This window comes from Callithrix jacchus, chromosome 13 (assembly GCF_049354715.1).
Source record: "Callithrix jacchus isolate 240 chromosome 13, calJac240_pri, whole genome shotgun sequence".
In the NCBI taxonomy this organism is placed as follows: domain Eukaryota; kingdom Metazoa; phylum Chordata; class Mammalia; order Primates; family Cebidae; genus Callithrix; species Callithrix jacchus.
This window is the reverse complement of record NC_133514.1, coordinates 119,431,243-119,455,873: the sequence shown is the minus strand read 5'-3', so window position 1 is coordinate 119,455,873 and position 24,631 is coordinate 119,431,243. Positions and strand designations below refer to the sequence as shown.

At 50.5% G+C, this 24,631-nt stretch overlaps 1 protein-coding gene across 6 annotated transcripts in view; it reads left to right on the top strand.

The window, feature by feature from the left end:
- The window catches only part of MBP (myelin basic protein), a 148,471-nt gene that overhangs the window by 108,155 nt on the left and 15,685 nt on the right, over window positions 1–24,631 (top strand). For 3 of the 6 annotated variants that reach the window (XM_078348287.1, XM_035271388.3, XM_035271387.3), the window contains exon 4: window positions 4,319–4,755. In XM_078348287.1, coding sequence (XP_078204413.1) covers window positions 4,319–4,755 — 437 coding nt within the window. Of the gene's footprint in view, window positions 1–4,318; window positions 4,756–11,424; window positions 11,503–24,631 lie in introns of those variants that run through there. The other 3 variants (XM_078348286.1, XM_078348284.1, XM_078348285.1) reach the window with 2 other exon arrangements.

Below are 24,631 nucleotides of genomic sequence, written 5' to 3'. Positions count from 1 at the left end.
GGACACAAATGCCCTTCTCTGTGCCTCACAAATAACTGCATTCAGGGACACAAAGCCCAACTGTTGTAAAAATGTTAGTATTCAGATGTCCTTGTGTTTTGTTAATGCATTTAATTAGGTACAATATAGCGATTGTTCTCCTTCCACATTTGCATTAATTTATATTAGCCAGATAATATAAAGCACAGCTATAAAATCAGACCGATTATTTCTGTTGTTCCTGCAACCCATAAATAAGCATTGCACGCCTGCAAAACCAGCGCTTTGTACTGACCACAGCGTTCTTCATGTTGCTTTTCCAAACTCTACAACGCACAATGTATTTCGTCGTGTGTTCTAAAGCTTGGTGTTCTTAGGCAGTTGAATTTCACCAGTGGTCACAGAAGAACAGTGCCACCAAAGTCCGCTGCCCCACCTGGCCCTGCCTTTTCCGGGCTTGTCCTGGAGCGTGTGACCTGTTTTTCAGGCATAGGACTCAGCCAGCGCAGACACACCAGCAGCTGTATGCACTCCCTCGGGTGTATGACGAGAACACCGCGGCCCTGGGTTCCAACTGCTGGCCTTACACTCTGGGGTTGGCAGGCATCTCTAGTGTGTGTGAGAGCAGGTTAGCCTGCCTGGAACCAGGTCTTACGTGGGCCACATGGTAAGTCTCACTTACAGGGCACTTTCTTCACCCAGATGATTTTGATTTAAAAAGAGTAATCATTGGAATCCTTTTTCCAATGAGCAAGTGTTGTAATTATGCAAACTTCCATGGATATGTGTAGCAGAAGGAAAGCAACCCCACCCCCTCCTCTCATGCCCTCCCTCCCACCCCCAGAACTGGGGCCCTGCCCTCCTCGAATCCCCCAGAGGAGACCTCAGTGCTGAAGGGGCCTGTGTGTTCTCAGATTCAAAACAGGCCAATCGCTGCAATTAGCCAAAGACCCTGGGAAATACCCTGAGAAATAAAGGAGCCGCACTGGAGTCCAGCTGCTTGCGATGGTGTAAAAGCAGAGGGTGCATCTTCACAGGCGCTGTTTTATCTACGTGTCACCTGAGCTCAGCCACCTGGGGGGCCAGCAGGCGTTCATCTGGCTTTGTCAACAGCACTAGCAATGCAAGAGGCAATCACATTCTTATTAAAGTTTCTACAAGAATTGCTGAACCTGGGTTCCAGTTCTGATGGTGCTATGTGCGTGTGTGTACACGTGGGTGTGTGTGCACAGGAGGGGGGTCACCTAACCTCCCCAAGGACGAATGTGACTCAGGCAGGAAATGCATCTACCCCAGTCTCCGAAAGCCGCTGCTGCTGAGAGCTGGACTCTTCCACCCGAGAGGCTGCTCCTACGGCTTCATCTTCAGAGCTGCCAGTACTGAGGCTGTACTGAGTGGACGACGGGGGACACTTTCTCGGGAGATAACACTCTTCCAGACATTGAGTTTCACAGCCTAATCCCCCCAATTAAGTGTCTTCTCAATCCATTTAAAGAAATGCCCTCAAAGTGTTTTTTGGTGTGAACCAAAGCACATGAGAAACATCTTTTCCTCGCCAACATGTTTATGGCGTTCCCGCCTCTTAGTAATCGTGCAGAAAAGAGTTGACGCCACGGGCCTGGGACTGTTTACTCTTAGGCAGGCCTGTGGAGAGCTAGGTCCCGGGGAGTCGTCTGGGATGGTAAGTTTCAGGAGGGCTCCCACCCACCATTCCCTACGGGAGGGCAGTTTGCTGTGCCTGCACGGCTGTGAGCACCACACGGTCTGTGCTGAGCGGCCTCTTTCCTCAGGAGCCTGGAATCTCGGTGGCACCAAGCAGGGACAGCCTAGAAGACCAACCCCCAGTAAAACCCCAGGGAGGGGTCTCTAACGAGCCTCGCTAACAAACAGCATTTCACGCGTGGGTCACAGCACATGAGTACTTCACACAGGTCACAGCACATGCTGGGAAGTTCAGCGTCCCATGTCACTGTGAGGAGGGGAACCTCACCGTACCTCTCATTGTAATGAGTCTTAGCAGTGACAGGACCGTATCCTACATCCCAGGAGCTCCCCCAGCAAGTCATGGAAACTGGAGAGGTGGCAGGGACACCGGGCAGAGACTGAAAGAGGCCCTTTTGGAAGCGGACCTGGGAGAATATCTGCCAGCTGCCCCACTCCTCATCGCTTGGCAGGCATTCTCGGCTGTTTGCTGGTTCCCTGTCTACACCTTCCCCAACCAGGCTGGCTGCAGCCACTCCCCACTCTCCCCAGGCCAGACACCTTCTCTCCTTAGTGTCCCAGTCAGACTCCCAGCCCCATCCCTCTCCCAGTTGCTCAGGATAGAAAGCAGGGTGCCCCTGGCATCTGGGTCCTACCATCTCAGTGGCATCCCTCCGCAAAGGCCACTCACCAAAACCTCCCCTCCTCAAGCCCCGCTGCTCCCCAAACCAAGGCCTGTCTTCCTGCCACATAGCTGCTTGCTATGCCCTTTGCACTGTCTGTCCACAGCCATCAAGGGGTCCCCCAGCTCCCTCCTCAGGTCCTCCTGACTCCCAGATTCCTGCCTGGCCTGGGACATTCTCAGCCCTGCCGTCCTCCTGGACCCAGGACCAGCACAGCCATTCTGCTGCCACTCCTGCCACTGGGAGCCATTTCTGCACAGACTTCCAGGGGGACCTGCCTTCCCCCACTGCCAGAAGCACCCTCCCCTACTTCCCCAGTTCCTCACAGGGCCCAGACTCTCATCCTGTCCAGATGCAACTTCCACAAGGACCTTCCTGCTGACCCAAGCCCTCTCTGCTTTCCTCTCCCCTTGCCTGATGTGAAGCTGCACATCGAGTGAGTCTCCCAGGGCTACCAAGACAAATTGCCACACACTGGGGGATTGAAACAACAGGAATTCTCTGATCATTGTGAAGGCCAAAAATCTCAAGTGGAGGGGTCTGCAGGAGTATGCTTCCCGCTACGGCTCTATGGAAGAATTTATTCATCACTAACTCAGAAATCTGGAACAGTACATCACACTTATTCAGTACTCATGAATAATGGATGGGTGGATGGACGAGTGGACAGGGAGGGGATGGATGGATGGATGGATGGATGGATGGATGGATGGATAAGTGGATGTGGATGGATGGATAAGTGGATGTGGATGGATGGATAGGTGGAGGTATGGACAGGTAGGCAAATGGATGGATAAATGGGTAGATGGATGGATGGGTAAATGGACTGATATGTGGATGGATGGATGGATGGGTGGGTGGGTGGGGGGTGGGTGGATGGATGGATGGATAAATGGACTGCTATGTGGATGGATGGATGCATGAGTGGATGGATGGATGGTTAAATGGACTGATATGTGGATGGATGGATGCATGAGTGGATAGATGGATAGGTGGGTAGATGGATGAGTGGATGGATGGATGGATGGATGGATGGATGGATGGATGGATGAGTGGATGGATGGATGGATGGATGGATGGGGAAATGGACTGATACGTGGATGGATGAGTGGATGAATGGATGGATCAATGAATGGATGAGTAATATATAGGAATATGTGAGTGAAACCTGTTTTCTGCAGATAATAAGAGTTTGAAGAGGAAACTAAATGATATTCATTTAAACCTAACCCTGTAACTTGAAAGCAAAATGGATTTATTGCCATTTGTGATAGAAATGCTGTATTTTTTGGAAAACACTATGAGATGGTGGTATGCAACATGAAATATGTCAGTCCCACTTCAGATTTCTAATTGTTTCTGCTTACAGAGGAGAAGCCAAGTTGAAATGTCCTGAATAAGCGATTCTCTATTGCGAGAGGCCCCTTGCGGAATCTGGGACTGAAAATGTTCTAAATGCCCCATTTCTTTTATGCATGAATTGCAAAAAGATGTGGCAAGTTTCGTTCCTACCAAGAAAACTAAAAACACCTTTTGTCAAATAAATGCTCCTCGCATATTTAACGTATGCACCAGGGGCCTCATAAGTGATCAGTGTCCCATCAAAGTGCCTGCACATCTGGGCTCTCTGGGGGGGCAGCCGTGGCAGCACCCAGGAAGAAACGCTGACGGGGCTGCTCTGCGTGCTCAGGCGCCTTCCTCGGGAAGCCTTGGTGTGTTCTACCCAGGTGCCGAATCTCAGGTAACGGAGGAATTCCCGGGGCCTTCTGAAAAGCAGAGCTGCAGTAAGGCTGCTCCCTCCAGGTTAGCTCCTTCCTAGGCCGAGGACTCTGAGCACTGCACGTATTCTGTGGGTTTTATAGGAGACAGCTAGGTCAAGGCCCTTCAAAGAAAGCTGCTTTGTCTGGCGCTCGGCTTTGCACAGGCCCGTATTCATATCTCATTGTTGTTTGCAGGAGAGGCAGATGCGAACCAGAACAATGGGACCCCCTCTCAGGACACAGCGGTGACTGACTCCAAGCGCACAGCAGACCCAAAGAATGCCTGGCAGGATGCCCGCTCAGCTGACCCAGGGAGCCGCCCCCACTTGATCCGCCTCTTTTCCCGAGATGCCCCGGGGAGGGAGGACAACACCTTCAAAGACAGGCCCTCTGAGTCCGACGAGCTCCAGAGCATCCAAGAAGACGGTGCGGCCACCTCCGAGAGCCTGGATGTGATGGCGTCACAGAAGAGACCCTCCCAGAGGCACGGATCCAAGTACCTGGCCACAGCAAGTACCACGGACCATGCCAGGCATGGCTTCCTCCCAAGGCACAGAGACACGGGCATCCTTGACTCCATTGGGCGCTTCTTTGGCGGTGACAGGGGTGTGCCCAAGCGGGGCTCTGGCAAGGTGAGCTCTGAGGCGTAGAGGAGCTTTAGTTTAAGTGGAAAAAGCAAAGGAGAAATCAGTAGGTGGAGTAAGCCATTAGAGGAAGAACTGGCATGTAGCCTCTTGCTAAGATCTGGGTCTGTGCTGGACAATGCATTTGAGCCCAAAAGTGTGGGCGTGAATTGCTGCTTAGGACGTTGTTTTCATGTAACTCACCCCTCTCTTCCTCAGATGGTGCCCGGGGTGTGGCTCGGGATGTAAGGACATGCTGAATTGTGGATCTCTAAGGGTGCCCGGGCACAGGCACTGCAGAAAGAGAGCCACGTTCTTGGGGTCTCTGGTGGCGTGTGCTTGCTGACTTTCTGACGGAGTTGCCTCCGCGGCCCACGTTGGAGTTCAGCACTGGGTTACGCTCGTTTTTCCTGGAGTCAGCGCTGTTAGCTTCATGTTGCTCTGCAACAATCACACAACTGAGGTTGAGGAAGACTTTTGAACAAACTCGTGAATTTAAATCTGCCTGGAGCAAGCTTTCTCTGTGGTCTGAGAGTGGAAGCGGGGGAGGGATAAATGAGTATCTATGAATCAAAGCTTTATTATTTTGTGATTCCATTAATTTGCACATAGAGTCTTTGAAACAGTGAATGTTCTGTGGATAAAAACGTATCACAAGAAAAAAAGAAAACCCTGCTCTGGGGTCCAGTGTGTAGGAGTGGCTTCTGCAGTTGCAGGTTCATCAGAGCACTGGCTCCCGAGTGGCATTCAGATGGCAGAGGCTTAGCCTTTCACTTGATGCTGAGTGCTTGGTGGTGTGTCAGTTTGGAGAGAAAGAAGTTTTTCCCCAAAATGTCCTGGTTTATTGGGTGTTCTCACAAACCCTGTAAGAGGCAGCTACTTTTCTGCCTGTGTGCAGTGCCGATTCTGGAATTCTGGAAAGCCTTGTGGGAACGTAAAAGGCTTTTGAATAAAGTGTGGGACAGAGCACCTCATTCTGTTAACATGCCGTCATAAAAACCACAGGGTAATCTGTGGGGTTAAGGAGTCTCTAGAATTTGCTTTAGTCTCCAGCTCAATTCTTTTTTGATCATGAAACTGTTGAAGATAAATGCAGATGTCAGCTCTGCCTCTCCTGTGGGCATGAGAGCACACTGAAGTTTCAGGCAGCTGTGACCATGTCTACCATCTGCCTGCGTTGAGAATTCCTGCTGTGACACTTGCCATGACTGACTTGTAAATAACATTTGGTGTACCCACAGTACTTCCGGAGTGGATATCCTGGCTAGTTCTCTCAGTGTATTTGTAGACATTTTCCTTCGCTTTGTGGCAGTGCTCCCCCACCCTGAAATGTTGGCGTGCCAACCTATTTCTAATGCTAATTTCAAACCACACCCGATACGTACGGATTCGGGCTGCAGCCAAGCGTTGCTAAGCACCCCTCATGCATTCAGCATCACCGCTTTGAAAGCTTGAATCATTCTGCTCAATTCAAGGTACAGAAAACAATGTGTTTGAACTGCAGAAAAGATGAAATGGCTGGATAGCCTGTATCCTAGAACAAGCTTCATGCCAGAGATAATGGTTTCAGCTGAAATAAAATGGTGAAGGCATTGATATCAATCATTGCGACTTGATCTCAAAATGGATATAGAAACACAGAGATGTGTTTCTTCCTTTACATTAAGATTACAGCATTCATTGTCTTAAATCCCTTATATGCGTCAATACTTTGAAAGAAAATATTCTAGTCTCAGACATAGTCAACATCTTTGCAAAATAGGACCCAGAAGAATTAAAACATTTTCAGGAATTTTAAAAATAAAAATTTTCACATAATTGCTTTAAGAATTTTGAAACATCAATTCTTTTCACTGTTGAGTATTGAATATAGAAGATTTTTTAATGAACAGGCTTGCCCTTCGATACCAAAGGCAGAAAGTAGTAACATTTTCACGCGTGACTGTACAGCAGCCTGTGAGGCTTCCCTCTGGAAAGTACACAGCAGGGATGTGTATTCGTTCCACTCAACTATTTATCACAAAGTGTTTTAAACGTGGGAGATGAAAGCTTAACTCTTTCTACGCCCAGCTACGAACCCATAAGGGCCCTAAAAATCTGGGCTATTGATTGGTGTGGGCTGCCATGGATGAACTTTTGGTTTTGTTTTTATTTTTTATGTTTTGCTCTGTTTACAAATCAGAAGAGCCCCAGTTTTTATCTGCTAGGAAGGTCCTTCAGACAGACTGAAGAGGTGTGCAGGGAGGAGGGGTGGAAGGCTGAGCCCTGTCTCTCGGGACCACGGTAGCTGCCCTGCCTGCCCGGCAGTTCTTTGGGAACACAGTTCTTCTGTTTCTGCGTCTAGAACAAGGGTTATCCTGGCAGATTCCTACCAGACTCTGAATGGAGCCCCCCCATAACCCTATAAAAGGGGCTGTTTGTCCCCTCCCACCCTCCCCTGAGGGCACATGGCCACTGGTACCACATGTTGGAGGGGCCGCCCCCAGCCCCGGGAATGCCCTTACGACACCCATGCTTGTGTCGCTGGAAGCTGACATTCAAGAAAAGTGCATTAAAAATTCCTTGAGGAGGCATATTCTTTTGAGAGCCATAAATGCAAAGTACATTCACAGAAAACATGCTCCTTTGTTGTGAAAGCAAAGAAAGGACTATTGTTTTTAAGGAACAGGTTTCCCAGTTCCCGGAGGAATGTCAGGGTCACGTGAGGAATGGGTGGGCACTTAGGGCCAAGACTGGCATGTGCTTAGCCCGGCGGCTCCCTCTCCAAGTGACCTCCCCGGCATCAGTCTTCTGCCAGTGCTGATATCTGAGGCCACTTGAATGGCACGAGGCAGAGCCTGGAGGCATTAGCCTTGGACACCATTCCTTCGTTTTTAGAGAAAGGAGGGTTTTACAGGACACGGTGATATAACATGCGGGCAGTTCCCAAAACAGAATGCAGCCAAGACACCCTAGCCCCTGCTTCTCCATGCCATATACTTTTAGGGAGTTTTTTTTCAAAGCTAACTTCTTACCGATTATTTTGTCTATTTTTCTGTTTGACATTAAAACCTCCGTTTATAACCTATTCTCAGTTTTCTGTAATTCAGCATTCAGTATGACTTTTATGCCTCTGACTCCGGGGGAAGAACTCGGTCATTCAGTGCTGGGGGGTATCATCAGTGCTGTAGATTAATCAATCACAATGCTCTGTTGCCTGATTTATTTTCCATTGCATTTTAATTTCATTAAGCATATTTTAGTTTATTAAGCATTCTACAGTAACCTAATTCCTCACTGTTAACATGAGATCCTAATTCTGTAACTGTGTTCTGTAATCCCACGGGGGTGTAGCATTTGGAGACACACGGAGGGCCAGCCACGTCCAGGGCTATCCCCCTCCCCCGAGTGCAGCATGCACCCAGAACCAAATTCCATCTCTTTCGTCACGAGCCTGTGTGGTCACTGATCCAGCCACCCAGTGCCTCCATTGGATGAAAGATTTGGCCAGAGATTCTTCTAGAGAAAATCCAAATACAGAGGGTGCATTTGTTTCTGCACGCAAACACCTTGTGAGATTTCCTAGAGGAGCTCCTCTTGAAGTCCTGTGGCCCTGATCAGTTATTGATGGGAGGCTTCCCTGGCTCGGTCGCCAGCTGCTCCCTGTGTCCTTCTGTGGTCCGCAGATACTGCTGTTGTGGGAACAGGTGGCAGCTAATTCGCCTGGACATGTCTGTACTGGCAGTGATTCTGCGACTTCCTCTGTATAAGTGATACATTTGTAAATCATGGTAATGGATTTGATGGTAATTGCCTGTGGTGGTTGTATCACCATTTAATTCTGAGCTTTTTGCTTTATATATTTTTCTGCCATTTCATGCATTCATTAAACGGTTTAACAGATGACGGACAGTGTCCCAATTGCATGTGAACTTTCTTAAGTTGTCGTTTTCGGTTGCCCTGCATACGTCAGCGTGCTGTGTGGCCGGCATTTCTGTGGCCTGGTGACACAGCTGGCAGGTAAGTCTGAGCACCCGAGCTCCTGTGCAGGAAGTTGCTTGCTCCTCTGCTTTTATGACACAGACATTTTACTCTCTTCTCTCCACCCACAGTCCGGTATTCTGGCCTTTCTATTGTGACTGTTCTTATTCTGCCTCGAGTTTCTCATGTTTCTCTCAAAGCATCATCCGCGAATGTTAGGGCAGGTGGATGCTGAGCAGACCCCACCGGCCGGTGTTGTCACCAACTCAGCCCACACCACCAGCACCACCCGAATGAACGCACACGTGGGTGCCAGTGCCCGCAGAGCTCACACACAAGGGGGGTCATGGGAACCTCGTGACACTGAAATAAAGGGAAGGCGCTGGCTCTCTGAAGGGTGATAACGAGTGTATGAGATTAAGGTGAAACTTGGGGTCTTGAGAAATTAGAAACGAGAGCAAAGATAAGTGATTGGCTTGGAGGTGGCCCTGCCATTCATGTCCATCAGACCCTGCCTTAGCTCCTCCCTTCAAACTCATTTTCATTTTAAAGCATTCATTTCTCTCATCATTGATTTTCCTTTGATAAAAAGACTGGCATTTGGAAACAGGCAATTCTGACTGGTGGATTAGGAGCTTGGCTTGACCTGAGGGAACAGATCGTCCTCAGGAAATAAACATGCAATAGCACTCCTGTGGAAGTCGCTTAGATCTTGATTCAAATTTAACAACTATGGATATTTCCTATCAAAGCCTGATTCAATAGGTTTTTGTAAAATTTTTTTCCTTTATGTCTATAAGCATATTCTTAATGCTCTGAAATCATCCTACTTCTTAAAAAACAGAGTAAAAAAGGAAAAACAGCTAAAGAAAACAGAACTCTTTTGAGGGAGGCCCATAAAAGTAGGCTCAGCACACACAGTTTCTCTTGAGACGATTCTTGCCTTTCGGCTTCCCTGGTTCTGGGAGGAGCTCCCTGGCAGGAGCTGGGGTTAGCGGTTGCATTTCCTGAAAACCATCAGTGGGATGCCTTATATCTACCCCAGCCACCTGCCTTCCCCATGGGAAGACGGGGAGTCGGCAGAGGGGCTTCACGGCCGCCCACCAGAGCCATGAGACCATGTTTCACAATGGTGAGCCTCTTCTTGAGAAGAGCCATTGCAGGAGATGAGAGAAAATAAACGGAAAGTTCTCTGCTTGCTGGCCACGTGCATAGCGTGCACTTGCTCATGGACACCCGTTGATGGGGGCCACTGCGTAGGGGGACAGCCACTGCTTAGGGGGACAGCCACGTCTCATCAGCACAGCAGCTCCCATAGTCTCGGCCATGGAGACATCCTCTGAAGTGAATACTCAGTTTACTTACTCTTTAATATCATAAATTAAAGTCACCAGAAATTCCTGCCAGTATAGAAATGGCCTCTCTCATGCAGGGAGAATCCGTGGGAGACATAGAGCTAAGCACACACCACAGACTTGCCTCTGAAAACCCCAGAATGTTCACTTTCCATAATACTTCTAGAATGTGCTCACATTCTTCCGTGTTGGAACTACTCTATTCTCACACATACTCAGCTGCTAACTTGTTTAAAAGAATCCATTTCATCTTCAGCCAGTACATCTCCTCATGCCTGCCACCCTGATTTCATCTCTTGACCACTATGAGTCTCTCTCTTTTCCTCTCTCTCTCTTCATTTTGCTGTAGATGATAGTAAGAAATAGACACTTCTTGCAGAGCATTTACCTTGGTTCTATAATCATAGTCTAAACTGCAGCCCTCACAGTTCCTGGATGCAGCAGATACTCTCGTGTAACTGACAGAGAAGACAGTAAGTTAGGGGCAGATGGTATTTAGGAAGATGTATAACAGAGCTCAGGTGAGCACAGCTCCTGCTCCTGCTGAGGAAGATTAACTTCCTACTTCTGTTAAATTCCTAACCTTCAGCAGCAAGGAAGAATGTCAGCAAGAAAACCAGCTCTAAGTCATTGGCTAAAGTGACTTTGAGCACTGCTGCTCCTAAAATTACTTCCTTATGCTCTGCAGAAAATCTGAAACAGCCCATCCTCGGTTCCCTGAACCTTTGCAGAGCAGGAATGGTTTCCACTTGCATTTTCCTCCCTCTTTCTGGCTCTGGGAGTGGCAGGCAGCTGGGGTTACAGGTTGCATTCCCCAAAACTGTCAATGAGACGCCTCGTGCCTACCCAGCCAGCTACCTCCCCCATGGGGGAATGTAATACAGAAGCGAACGCACTTGTTGTAAAAGAAAAAATACAGCTGCACAAGTAAAGTTGAATGTAAAATGTATCCATTCCATGATAGACATCAAAAAGCCCCTTTTAGTGCCCTTAGCTCTAGACTGGAAAGTGCCTTCTGCACTTGACCGTAGAAATCGTGCACAGCTGGTGCCTGCGGCCATGTTTGGTCCCATTGTTTGCTACGGGCCCTCAGAATAGACTTTGGAGGAGAGAATTCTTCCCTAAAACTTTCCTTTTGCTCTTGGTTTCCCGAGTCCTTCGGGGCGCTGCCTGCCCTCTCTTGCCATCATCTCTGCACACACCTTCTCCACTCACCGTCGCCCCCCATCCTCCATCTCCTGCTCACTCCTCTTCCCTCTGGGTTCTGCCAAGCCAGCTCTAGAGGAGATTTGCTGGAGGACTTTGGGGCACTGCCAGCGGCGCCCACCCAGACTCACACAGCCCACTCTGTGTCCCCCGGCAGGTACCCTGGCTAAAGCCGGGCCGGAGCCCTCTGCCCTCTCATGCCCGCAGCCAGCCTGGGCTGTGCAACATGTACAAGGTAAGATGCCGGCGGGTCCCCACCCATCGGGGCCTGGGCTCTCAGCCACTATCCCGCAGGGCAGGCAGTGTCACTGCCAGGGGTCCACCCCAGTCTCCGGGGCATCTGTGAGGCTGTCAAAGTAGTGAGGCCTCCCCCGGGGGAAAGCCCATGCAGGAAGAGACAAATGCCCAAGAAGCATGGAGGGCTTTGAATCCTTGGAGGGGAGCAAAGGGCATGGCTGTCAGCTCAGGATGGTGGGCAAGCCTTGGTGACAGGATCTGCCTCGCTGTGCCCAGGCCTAAAGGGCGTGGAGGGCTGGCCTGAACCTGGGCCACTCACATACCTGTGCCTGAGTTTGCTTTGAAACCTAGTGCCTAGCAGACATTTAGCACTTGCTAAACATGGGTTGAATTAAGCTCTAAACGATGAGTGCCCTTGGGATGTCTGGCCCCTCTGGGCTCTGTCCTCACCTGAGTGCAGCTGTGCTCTGCGTAGGAAGTGGGCTATCGCTGTGGTCTGTCCTTATCTCCTGATGCGGCTGCCATGGCTTCTCAAAACACGACGGTGCCAGGAGTAATCAGGAAGAAGACAGGAGGGGAAGCGGGCAAGCCCAAAGCTGGCACCGAAGTCACTGTGAGCAAGGCTGCCACTTGCACGCTAGGAGCAGCCACCACAAACCTGCGTCCACCAGGCCCCCTTCCAGGTCCAAGCCACCACCACCTGCACCTTGGCCCCTGGCTTTTTAAGCCTGGGAATATGCCACAGATTGGAAACACGTGCTCAAGTACTTAAGTAGCACGAGCATTTCACAGCTGTGCTTGATGGAGCACCAAGTGTGAGGGAGAGAGGGGGTCGCTCTCTCCAGAGGCGTGCAAGGTGGGAGCGTTTACACCCAGCAAGGAGCACAGGAGCACGGGGGTGGGAGGACAGGATGCCTGTGGATGTCAAAACTTGGCGCCCCTGAAGGGGAAGCGTTCACCAGGTGTGGCAGGATGTCAGACATCAGCTAATGGCTGGGCGTCCAGGGCTGCCCCGCTGTGGGCCAGGAGTGGGTTTACAAGTTATTAAGAATATGCTGCTGGCCCCGGGATGGCCAGTCCAGGGCAGTGGCTGAGACTGCAGCAGAGGAACCAAAGCTTGGGGGCAGAAGGGCCCTGGGGGAGCCGGGGCCAGACAAGGACCAGGTAAGAGCCGCAGGGTGGTCGTGGGACTTGGAGTGACCGGCAGCCATGGCTGGAGGAAAGGATTTCTTCCTCAAGCCCCGGGGAGGAGGCAGCCAGGCACCCTGCGGAGCCCGTGCAGAGAGTCTGTGTTTAGCTTGGATTGTGTCCTTGTTGAGAAGCTGCACTTGATTTTCAAGTGCACTCTTGGTGATGAAAACACCCCCACTGCCCCCAGGTAGCTTCTGAGGTTCCGCTGTCCTTCTGGAAGGTCTCTTCCCTGGGATGCACTGGGGCTGTGGCCACCTGGGCTTCACAGCCTGGAAGGCGCTGACCCAGTGGACCCTGCGCTGGAGAGCAGTGCCCTTGAGAAGGAGGATTTTAACTCTGCGTGGAGGAATATCTGACGTGGGAGGGCTGAGCTGATGCCACAGCACCCAGTGTGTGGCGCACTGGCAGGCCCAGCTTGCCCCCTGCCCCGTTCCCTACTCCACTAGAGGCACGTTGTCCTCAGTGGACCCTGGCCACAGAGAGGTGGAGCCTCCGCCAGAAACCCCCCCGTGTTGACAAGCAGAGAGAAGAGGATGAGCCTCCCGGGCTTCAGTGTCCAGATCATAGAAAGAAATTCAGCAGACTGCTCGATTCCTCTTCTAAAAAATTATTTAGCAGAGAAAAGCAGCCCTGTTCTCCACAGCGTCATCCGAGACAGGTCTTTGCATGTACCTTTAAAAACCTGGCCAAAGATAAGTCAACACTCTGCACAGCTCTTCACCCAGGTGGCTGCCCAAGGTTCACCCTCCAGTGCACACATGACAATGTCACAAAGTTCTGCAGGCTCCAGGGTGCGGCTCCCTTCACTCAGTGCTGCACATTGTGGATACCCCATTCTGGTCCAGATAGGAAACGCAGTAGGGTATGTGTGTGTGTGTGTGTGTGTGTGTGTGTGTGTGTGTGTGTGTGTGTGTGTGTGATTTACATGTCTGTGGAGTGAAAGGAAAATGAAGACAAGCATAAGTCGGAACTAAAGGCTGAGCAGGCTGTGTGGGCTCCCAGCATTGCTCCTGATGGACTGAGAACCCTCCCAGGGCTGCGTGGTAAAGGCCTCAACTTCTCCCTCCAACCCCCTGAGCTAGGGCTGGCAATACCTGGCTTCCAGAGGCCTCTCTGCAGGAGCTGCACACAGAGGGGCAGGCAGGCTGGTCTGCGAGCCCCCGGGGCGCCCTTGACGGAAGACAGTGGCAGTCCCGTGCCATTTGCATATGGAGTGGAAGAATAAGCCAGAAGCTTCTCTCTCGTTTCTGAGAAAGAGCTTTTGAGTTTGAATGTCTTCCTCCGGGATTTGGGATGCTTTCTTATTGCCAGACAGTGGCTATGAGGCACCAGCCACAGGCATGAAATGGTTTTAAAATAGAGGGATTTAAAATACAGGGATTCCATGACAAAAGGCCCTTGAAGTCAGCTCCCAACAGAGACAGAAGCAGCTGGGTGGAAGGCTTAGGCTGAGCAGTGCCAGGAACCAGCAGAGTTGGAACCGAGAACTCCCTGCCCTGTGGCTCAGAAACACCATGGCACTCATGCCCTAAGTCAACGGGGGTCTCTGCTCAGGCCCACCTCAACATGCTTCACCCTGCATCTGTCTACACCTCCCTCTCTCCCTCCCTCTTCATGTCTCTCTTCCTCTTCCCTCTCCCTCCCTGTGCAAACACCCCAGGAGAGTAAAGGAGACCCACCCCACCCCCAGCTATGAAACAAGCACCAAGGCAAAGAACAACCCAGCTCCAGAGCTGCGGCGCCCCTCCAGAACGGGCCCCTGCTCCCAGCTCCCTGACTCTGGAGACACGGGTGCTCTCGGGGCTGACTGCGCTCTTTTCTTTGAGGACTGGAAGCGGGCAGCACAGGAGGGGAACCCAAAAGCAAGCAGGGGAGGCAAGGATTCCGAAGACAGAGAAGCAACACACACAACAGGGAATGGCCGCATGGGACGTGGACACGCTGTTCTCTGCAGCTTGCCTGTCTGCACAGTCCCCGCCTGCCCGCCTGCCTGTCCATCCAGCGCTGCAGGTCCCTGGAACCTGGTGCTGGGCCTGTGCCGGAGGCTGGGGTGAGGGCAGCTGGAAAGGTGGCCCAGGGCAGGGCGCCTCCTCTCAGCCCTACCCACGGTGCCAGCTCCTCCACGCTCCAGGCTCAGTCCGGAGGGGCCCAGGACACAGAGCTGAGCAGGGAGGGACAAGACGCCCACCGTCTCCGTGTCCTGGAACATCCTTTCTGCCTCGTTGCTCGCAGGCCCTCATGTTCCTGGCCTGCCTAGGAGGACAGTGTCCACCCCTCAGCCTCGCGCCCACGGGGGCTTCTGGAAAGACCAGCCCTGCCTCTGAATCCACCGTCACCCAGCATATTGGTGTTCAGGAGGCAAAACATTTTGTGCCATGGGAAAGCACAAAAGTAAGAACCAAAAACGCTTGGCTCAGGTCTCACGGCACCACATCACCCCCATGGACCTGGGCGGGTGTCCATCTCCCCTGAACTTCCTTCTCTCCTGTAAAAAAGCATCGCCCATCCTGAGAGGCCGTGGAAGTTCATGCTGATGGAGTGGGAAAAGCCATGCCAATGCCCACAGGAGCCTTGTCCTCTGGAAACACTGGTGTCATCGGAACCCTGCCCAGTGCCGCCCCACACTCGTGCCGTTCTGGAAGAGGCCTAGTGGCCTCGGAGCCACCGGGGAGGGCAGCACTGACTCTAAAACACCCTGGGGCCCCCGGCCTTCTGCCCATCAAGGCTGTAGCTTTGGGTCCTCTGTGTTTCCGTACTCGAGCCTTAGTTTCCTCAACTGTAAAATGAAAATCAGACCAGCTAACCTCACATCAATCCCTGCTTCTACCATTATTAGAAGGAAATGGCAATCAAGCCTCAAAAGCACTGTGGTCTGGGGCAGCTGGACTAGAGCCCAACTCTCTAGCCATCAGCTCCACATCATCTGCGGTTGGAAAGCAGACACCTCTGAGCCTCCCTGTGGGAGAAGAGTCCCTCTTGCCATGAGGAAGAGGAATTTTTCCCGTGGGTCTCTGGGGATGAGGAACAGACTCTGCTTCCCGGCACCACGGTCATCAAGGGCATGCTTCTGCACAGAGACGCCACGGCAAAATGGTACCCAGGAGCGAGCTGGTGTCAACGTGCCACCCAGAGAGGCCACGGCACAGCCACCTAGAGAGGCCACAGCAGAGCCACTCAGTGGAAATCACGGGACCATTTTTAGGACTTCCTCCCCCATGTGACAGCAGCTTTCGGCTCTGACAGGTGCCATCTGTCCCCCTCCAATGTCTCTCCCTCTTCAGCACACTCACCAGGATGAGGAGGCTGGAACCTGCCGTCAAAGCTATTCCCTTTTGGGGCTAAACCCACGTCAGAAAAATACAGCCACTGACAGGGTTTACTTCATGACGCAAGCAGAGGCTGCCGACGCTTGGCTTTTGGTGTCCTTCTGTGCCCAGGGCCAGAGCCCAGTGTGTGTCCCACATGGTTTCGTGCCAAGAGGTCTCTAATGATGACCTCTGTATCACCAGTGAACAAAGGCAAAGGCCCCCAGAGAAGGCCACAGGTGCTTCACTTCCCCGCCCCCCAAAACATGGGAAAGAAAACACCACCAGATATGCCCGACTGCGTCTACAAAAGCAGTATCTGAATCTCTGCATCCAGCATCACAGTTGCTAAGAGGAGAAACGCTGATCCCCCTGTCACGGGGCAAAGCCGCAGCACCAGGAGGGAAACCAAGGACACCGGGCGGGGCCACCAGCTGCCGCCACCCTGCAGCGCCCTCATCCTCCAGAATCTGCAGGGAGCTGTATCCTCCGAACAGTCTCAGGTTACCCAAAATCTGCATCTGAACAAAAGGCTTCTCTCTGAATTTTTTCAGATGTACACACAGCTTTCTATAAAGGAAGTAAATGTCCCTGACTTTCATTAACTAGTGTGAGCCGATGACTCAGGAACAAACATCATCTTAAACCCGGCACAGGGCAAACACAGGAAAAGCTGCATGTGGCATTCAGACAGAAAGGAACACTTCCCTCCAGACTGCAAAATCTCCATGCCCTGATCTTGCTAGAAGCAGATATCCACATACTCTCCTGAGGCATAGTAGGAGCTGTTTCACCAGATGTGGAATAATAGCTTCCACGGAAAAATAAAGAAAAAGAAAAAATACATATATATATGTATGATTTTTTTCAGAGGAAGCTATTATTTAACTACTAAACTAGTATTAAAAAGTACCACAGTGTTCTGTGATTTCTTGGAATTGCAGAGCATTGTGACATGAGGGGCATGGGAGTGGGAAAGGGGAGAGACCACAGCCCACCATTCACAGTCGGATGTGTCCTCTCCAGCCTTACAGGCTTTGACTCACGTGTGGTGCCTGTTTTAGCTGCTGGGCGAGTTGCCATGGGGAATAGATGCCATGAGCCTAACCTTCAGATCATTCGCAGGGGTCTGCTGTTTACCACTCCCACTGGGTTATGTGGAAAATAGGCATGCATTGAAACAGAGAACCCTGGAGAGAAAGGAGGACGCTACGTAGGTGACTATCTCCTTTGAGACCTTTTTAAGGAGGGCCATTTAATCACTTAAACAAGGTTTCTGAGGATGTGAGGATCTTTGTGAGCCATGGACGAAGTGTGATGCAGGGGAAATGACAGAAAAAGTGTCTCTATTTCATCTAGAACTACATTTTATGATTCTTAATTCAAAAAATATACTGAAGCATCACTTTCATAAGAAAATAATTATTTCAAATATTATTCTGTGTTCTTTCTTATCATGGCTGCCCAGCAAAACGGTGACACCGCGATCTTCTGTGGTGTTGCACAGGTCACACAAATGAACCCCAGAGCTCTCTGGCTCTGAGTTTCTTTAGATTAATTTCTGAGCTCTCTGGTACCCGCATTTCCTGAGAGTGCCATGAGGATCAAATATCACCCTGGGAGGAAAAAACAGTGAAAAGGAAAATCATTCACTCTTCACCCTTAGAACCACAAGTGAAACCATCGAAATCAACAGCGTAGCTCCCGAACGCCGCTTTGTGGATGTGTGCAAAAATCCACCACGTTCAACCTGGAAATTAAAGGATAAGTCCCAGGAGATACAAAGTAGATGCTGCAGTCAGTCAGTGCCGAGGCATCACTTTTCCACCAAAGGAGGAGCGGACGGGCCCTTGGTTTTAATTACATGGAAATGCATCTTTAAAATGACAGAGAAAATCAAAAAGTCTAATCTGTAGTTAATGCATTAACTACGGCTGCATTTATTGTATACATCAGTGTTTACCAAAATAACTAGGAACTGATTTTCTAGTAAACAGAAGCAACTGAAGCTTCCCTAACTCCCTAGACAATAACTGGCACATGTCACTGACTTGGTCCACTGACACTAGTTTATTTTTCTCATCTCTGAGCACATTATTACTTCTAGCCAATAGCTTCATCACTTACTATAAGGTAAGTCTACAGATTTGTAATAAACACGATACAACTTAAAAGTCCATTCCTCTCCCTTCCCTTTTCCTTTTCTCCTATGACTAGCCAGCGAGTTTCCCCGTCGGCCGCTGAGTCTCAGCTGGGTCACATGAGCCTCTCACCCTGCGTTCACGCCACAAGAATCTCACTCCCATTGGAGTCTGCAGATCAAGCCCGCAGGCAGGTCCCTGAACCTCTTTGCCTCTCAGTATCCAAATCTATAAAACAAGCAGTGACGAGAGAGCAGTGCTGGGTGGTGTCTTTGGCTTACGATGCTCACACCTCCTGTTTTCAAACAAAGACTCATTGCTTTCTCTATTCTGGTTTTGCACTGAATCCTTTTGGGGACACAGGGAGAAAATGCACATTCCTACAACTTGGACCACTTCCTGGATTAAGAAAATGCCCGTAAGGAAGTCCCTGCTGCGTTCCACCACTGCACACTGGATGCCTCCTGGGCACGGTGAGATGCATCAACAGAGACAATTTTCTAATGTGTCATTCCGAGATGGCATCAGGGGCCACATGACAACGTGAAGACCAGGCATTTGCTCCACAACCACCTGCTGATGGGTGCATCTCCGTAGTAAAGGCCAGCACGGGAGGTCCAGGTGGAGAAGCCAGGTGCATGGGACCCCGCCGTGGGTGTCTCCATGAGAAGGCAGCATTCCAGGTTGACCAGAGGGCGGAGGTCTCCAGGCGGGCTCCACATGGAACCAACCTCCTGTGCTGCATCCCACCAGGTGGGAAAAATGGGGCAGGTGGTATGAACACTCAGTTATGTGACCAACCTCCCAAAAACTGGCACACGATAAATAAGAGTGGGGAAGCAAAATAATACGCACGATCTGAAGGGAGGCAGATCATCCGCAGTGAGATTTAGGAGATGTTCTAACATGTGGCTGTGTCAGTGAGAACACTGTTGTGAGGGGAAGGGGTGCAGATGAGCAGGAACTCTTTCTTATGGGCATTTTGTTTCTGTTTTTTGAGATGAAGTCTCAAGATGTGCTCCAGGCTGGAGCACAGTGGCGTGATCTCAGCTCACTGCAACCTCTGCCTCCCGGGTTCAGGTCATTCTCCTGCCTCAGCCTACCAAGTAGCCAGGATTACAGGCACCTGCCAGCATGCCTGGCTAATTTTTGTATTTTTAGTAGAGATGGGGTTTTGCCAGGTTGGCCAGGCAGGTCTCAAACTCCTGACCTCAGCCTCCCAGAGTGCTGAGGTTGTAGGCATGAGCCACCATGCCCGGCCTCTTATGGGCGTTTTCTGAAGGAAGTCATGCAAGTTCTGGGAATGCACACTTCTCCCTGTGTCTCCGAAAGGATTCCATGGGAAATAGGGGTGGAGACCTCCAATACCTTGCCCATCTGCTAAAACTGCGGAGTGGGTCCGCAGCGGGCTCGTCATCTGCCATGGCCAGCTGTGTAGCAACTGGAGGCTGTCAGGCCCCGCTGGGCTGATCCTCTGGGCAGGTGTATCTACACCCATGTATCTAGTGACTTACTCTCATCACTAGATACGGAAGAGAAATGCGGGCACACGCCAGCCTGGGATGGCAGGGGAGGGACCCAAGCCCCACGGAGCCCTGCGTGCTCCCACCTGGAGGCTCAGATGAGCTTCAGGGTCTGGACCAGCACGCGGGGACCGGGGAAGGCTCGGAGCCGTGGATTCGCTAGGACTGTGTGACTTTGTGATTGTTGATTCAGGGAAGCGGTGAAACTCCTCTCTCAGACAGAGAAGTAAGAGCCCAAACTCTTTTTTCCTAACCATCAAACTCCGGGCACCAGTGAGGATTAATCTTTTATCAAATTAATTGCAAGGATTTATTCTCAGGGGAATGGCTCCATCAACGGCTTCCTTTCGTGAAATCCGAATGGAAATGATGGTGCCGAGAAACGCCTTGGGCCTGCCCGCCCTGATCTTCAGAGGTATCGGATGGTAACTCAGCTCTGTTATTCCTTCCAAGTTTAACAGCGCCCAGCTCCCCAGACCTTAAAACAAATTGGAGCACACAAAAAACCCACCTTCCTGATTTCTAGAGAGAAGCTGGTAACAGGTTTCATCGCAGGTCGAGAAAACTCTTCAAAAACCATACAACCCAACAGGCTAATGGAAAAAGCAATTGATTTTACAAATAAATGGCCACGCATGGTCTTCCTCCCATGATTTTAAACATCTTTTAGCAAGTTACTCGTGATGAAAACCTCTGCTGACGCTATCCAGAGAAACAAGAAAACTCAGCTGAAGAGAACAGCGTGTCCACCGTGCTCACCTTCATCGGCATTTGCACGTGCGGCCTGCGCTTTTGCACAGAGCCAGATCTGACAGAGTGCTCTCAAAGTGCACACCAGAGTCACCCTGAAGTGGCAGAGTTTTCCCACAAACTTTCTTATTTCCTGTGATATCGTTATATGCGCACGTATTATTGTTCTAAACAATAGAGAATACTCATTTTTTGAAAATCGGACCATTTTTAAATTCTTCACTTGTCCCAAGTGTTCAGCTCCACACAAGCAAGCAAACATTTTGCAAAAATGTTCTGGCATCATCTCTAGCTTGCAAAACGCGACTGCAGGCCGCCCTCCAGCGTCTGAGCCCACGTCACCAGGCGCGGCCCTGCTTCCGTTCCTTATTCTTTGCTGCGACTGACCTCCTAGCTCTTCCTTCGCTTTTCATCACCTAAAAAGAAGGTTCAGTGCTTGAAACAGGCTGGGGATGGCCAAGGAGACACAAATCTCAATGAATAACCAAAAATGTTAACAGTTGTGGTTTTTTTTAAACCGTAGTGAATACAACTAAAAGTGCGTCAGGGAATTCCTGAGTGTGTGTCCTAAAAACTAAGCGGCCAGGTGCAGTGGCTCACACCTGTAATCCCAGCACTTTGGGAGGCTGAGGTGTGCAGATTGATTGAGGCCAGGAGTTCGAGGCCAGCCTGAACAACATGGCAAGACTCCATCTCTACTGAAAATACAAAACTTAGCCAGGCATGATGGTGCATCCCTGTAATCCCAGCTTCTTGGGAGGCTACGTTATAAGAATCACTTGAACCCAGGAGGTGGAGGTTGCAGTAAGCCAACATCATGCTACTGCAGCCTGGGCGACAGAGTGAGACTGTCTCAAAAAACAAACAAAAACCAAAAATCCTAAATAGCAGGAAACCTTTCTCTCCTGGAGAGCTGAAGTTCAGCTCTCTGATCGCTTTCAAGATGGCCGTACACAGCCCGTGTTCCTGGGGCCGCAGATCAGAGCTTCCGGACGGGGCTTATGGGGGAAGCTGAGGGTGCAGGGCTGACCCCCAGGTCTCCTCCGGGAAGGCTCCAGTGTGGTCCACACCCCTCAGCGTCCCCAAGGCTGGTCTGTGAAGTGAGCAAGTTCACCTTCACCCCCAAGTGCCCCACCCAGCTTGCATCTTCCCCTCACCCCTCGCTCTGTTTCTTCAAGGCCTAGCCTCCTCTTCCAGTTCCTCCTGCCTCGGAACAGCTCACCTGTTTACTGTAAGGTGTGACAGAATGAAAAATTCCATTCCCACAAATTGCAGAATAACCCCCCAAACACTGCTTTGAAAATGTGCAGACACCTTGCATTGGTCTGGTTTCCTGACCCTCTGGACGCCGTGGAAGTGATGGTGCAGTCCTAGGATTGGGCTTAGCAGGGTTGGTGGTGAGCAAGGGGCTGTGGGGCCAGCCAGGGTGGGGGACAAGAGGCTGTGTGAAAGGACCCCAGACCCAGATCAAGAATCCAGAAGGAACGGGCTGCTTCTGCCCTTGTCTGCTGGCCCGTGTGACCGAGGCCATCCTGCATGTGCCTGCGAGCAGCCACTCACTAGCAGGGCAGACACAGGGCTCCACTCCTCGGCCAGCCAAGCCATCCTCACACCTTGTGGCTGTCTCAGCTTGTAAATATAGCCCTGCCTTCAGAAGGGCTTCAGGGTCCCAGTGCCCTGTGCTGCTAGTCACTCAAAGAATAAGGGAGCCTCGGCACGTAGCTTCACTTGAGGCTGTCGGGGAAAGGAGGGTGGGGTGTTTGGGCATCTCTTCCGCCAAGTCACCCAAGGGCCATAGGGATGTCCTGGCCAAACCAGGTTAGCTTAAAAGGGTGGCTTAAAAGATGACTCAAACTATAGCCGAAAGGTGGAGACAGCCCAGCAGTCCCGGGAAGGATGAATGATGAGCAGAAAGCAATGTGTGCAGGCGGTGGAGAGGATGTTGTTCAGCCTAACCGTGGGAGGGAGTTCCGACCTGGGTGGCAGCAGGTGAGTCTCGAGGACGAACGCTGCACGGCCCCATGCACGTGAGGCCCCAGGGTGGCCCAGCTCAGAGAGACAGAAAGCGCCCTGAATTCTAGGGCCAGGGACCAGAGAGAGGGGCTGGAGAGTGAGGGTTTCATGGGAGCAGAGTTTCCGTTTGTGAAGCTGGAGAGGCGGAGGTGGACGGTGGCAGCGGCTGTACCCCAGTGTGAACGTGCTTAAGGCCACTGGATTGCACACCTAAACCTGTTAGAATGGTAAGTTGTACGGTATGTGTATTTCACCACAGTGAAATTACTTTTTAAAAAGTGGCTCAGATGCAGTCCCCTGCCTGAGGTCATCACCACCGTGACACCGAGGGTGCTTCTGGACCTTTCTTCCTGTGCTCGGCACAAAAGCTCTTTACACATAAACCAAAAACCAGACTGTGCGAGTCCAATGCCAGAAGCTCTGGAGATCCTGCAAAACGCTTCTCTTTTTTTCTGCTGAAAGATTAAAATCTAGCTGGAGAGGGAAGATGCTTGCAGAAAGCTACAAAGGACAGTGCAAAGCCAGATGCGGGTTGCAGCCAAAAGATGCCATATTTTCCAAAAACAGAGACATTCGGACGGGGAGGACACGCTAAGCAAAGGTCAGGGAGCCAGAAGGAGCCCCAAAGCAGAAGGACACACCTGCACTTTCAGGGGAGACCCGAGACTACCAGTCGGAAAATTCGCACAGCGATACAATGCGCACAGGAATTCCATTTCTGGCTCTATAATGACAGATCTTGGTAAATGGCCTTATTCTATTTCCTAAAATAATGAACACAATGGGCTTGTTTCGGGTTACAGCTCTGTGAATCGTGATGCATGTGTGGATTTCTAGCCACCACTGTCATGAAGACACACAACCCCAAGCCTCCCACCTCCCCTTCCCTCGTAGTCCACTCTGCACCCTCCCCCTGCTCCCTCCCCCCAGCTCTGACCTTCCCCAGTGTAGGTCGGCCTTTTCCAGCATGTCATATAAATAAAACCACACAGTATAAAACCTTTGAGAACGGCTTCTTTTGCTCAGCAGGATGCCTTGGAGACGCCTCTGAGCTGTTACCTGTATCACGATTCTGTATTTTTATTGCCAAACAGCATGTCGTGCCTGCATACACCACAGTGTGTTTACCTCTTCAGCCCTGGAGGACATTTCAATTGTTTGCAGTTTTTAGTGAAATCTGGTGGGTTAAACCGCTATGAACATTCATGTACAGGTTATTGTGTAAACGTAAGTTTTCATTACAATTTAAATTACTTTTCCCTCAAAATATTGGTGGCCAACATATTCATTATAAAAGCCATTTCCAAAAACATGTAATTCATCCTTTAGTATTTAAAGTAGGAAATGGAATTATGGGGTCACATGGTAAGTGTAGGGTTAACTTTCTAAGAAACTACCAGACTGTTTTGGGGAGTGACCCTTTGTATTCCCGAAATCCAGGAGGGTTCCAGTGGCTCCGCCTCCTGAGCAGCACCTGGATTGTGGTGTTTTTACGTCAGCATTCTAAGGGTGTGGTGCCACCTCATGGTTTTGATTTGCGTTTTCCTGATGCTAATGGTGATGCCAAACATCTTTTCATCTGTGTCTCCGCCTTCCCTGCATCCTCTTTGCCGAAGTGTTTATTCAAGTGTTTCGTCCATTTCTAAACCACGTTGTTTTCTTCTGGTTGAGTCTTGAGAGTCTTTTGTCAGATATGTAATCCACAATTATTTTCTCCCTGTCTGTAGCTTGTCTTTTCATTCTCTTGATGGTATCTTTTGTGGAACAAGCGTTTTTAAACTTTGATGAGGTCCAGTGTATCCATTTTTCCTTGTATAGACGATGCTTTGGTGGCAGGGCTGAGGACGTGTCTACTCACAGGTCATGAAGGTTTTCCTCCCACGGCTTCTTCTAAAACTTCATAGTTTCACATCATAGATAAAGACCTACTTCCTCTTTAGGGTTACGTCTTGTGTAAGGTGTGGACTGGGGTTAAACTGGTGTTCGTTGTTGTTTGTTGTTTTTTTTAACATATGAATGTTCAATTGTTTCAATGCCGTTTGCTGAGAATACAGTTTTTTCCATTGGATCATCTGCCAAAATCAGCGGGTCAGATTTGGTGAGTCTATCTTTAGACCCACTCTGTCCCATTATCTCTGTGCCTGTCCCTCCCCTAACTCCAGGCATCCATGGTGGCCGTAGCTACAAATCTTAGAACCAGTTAA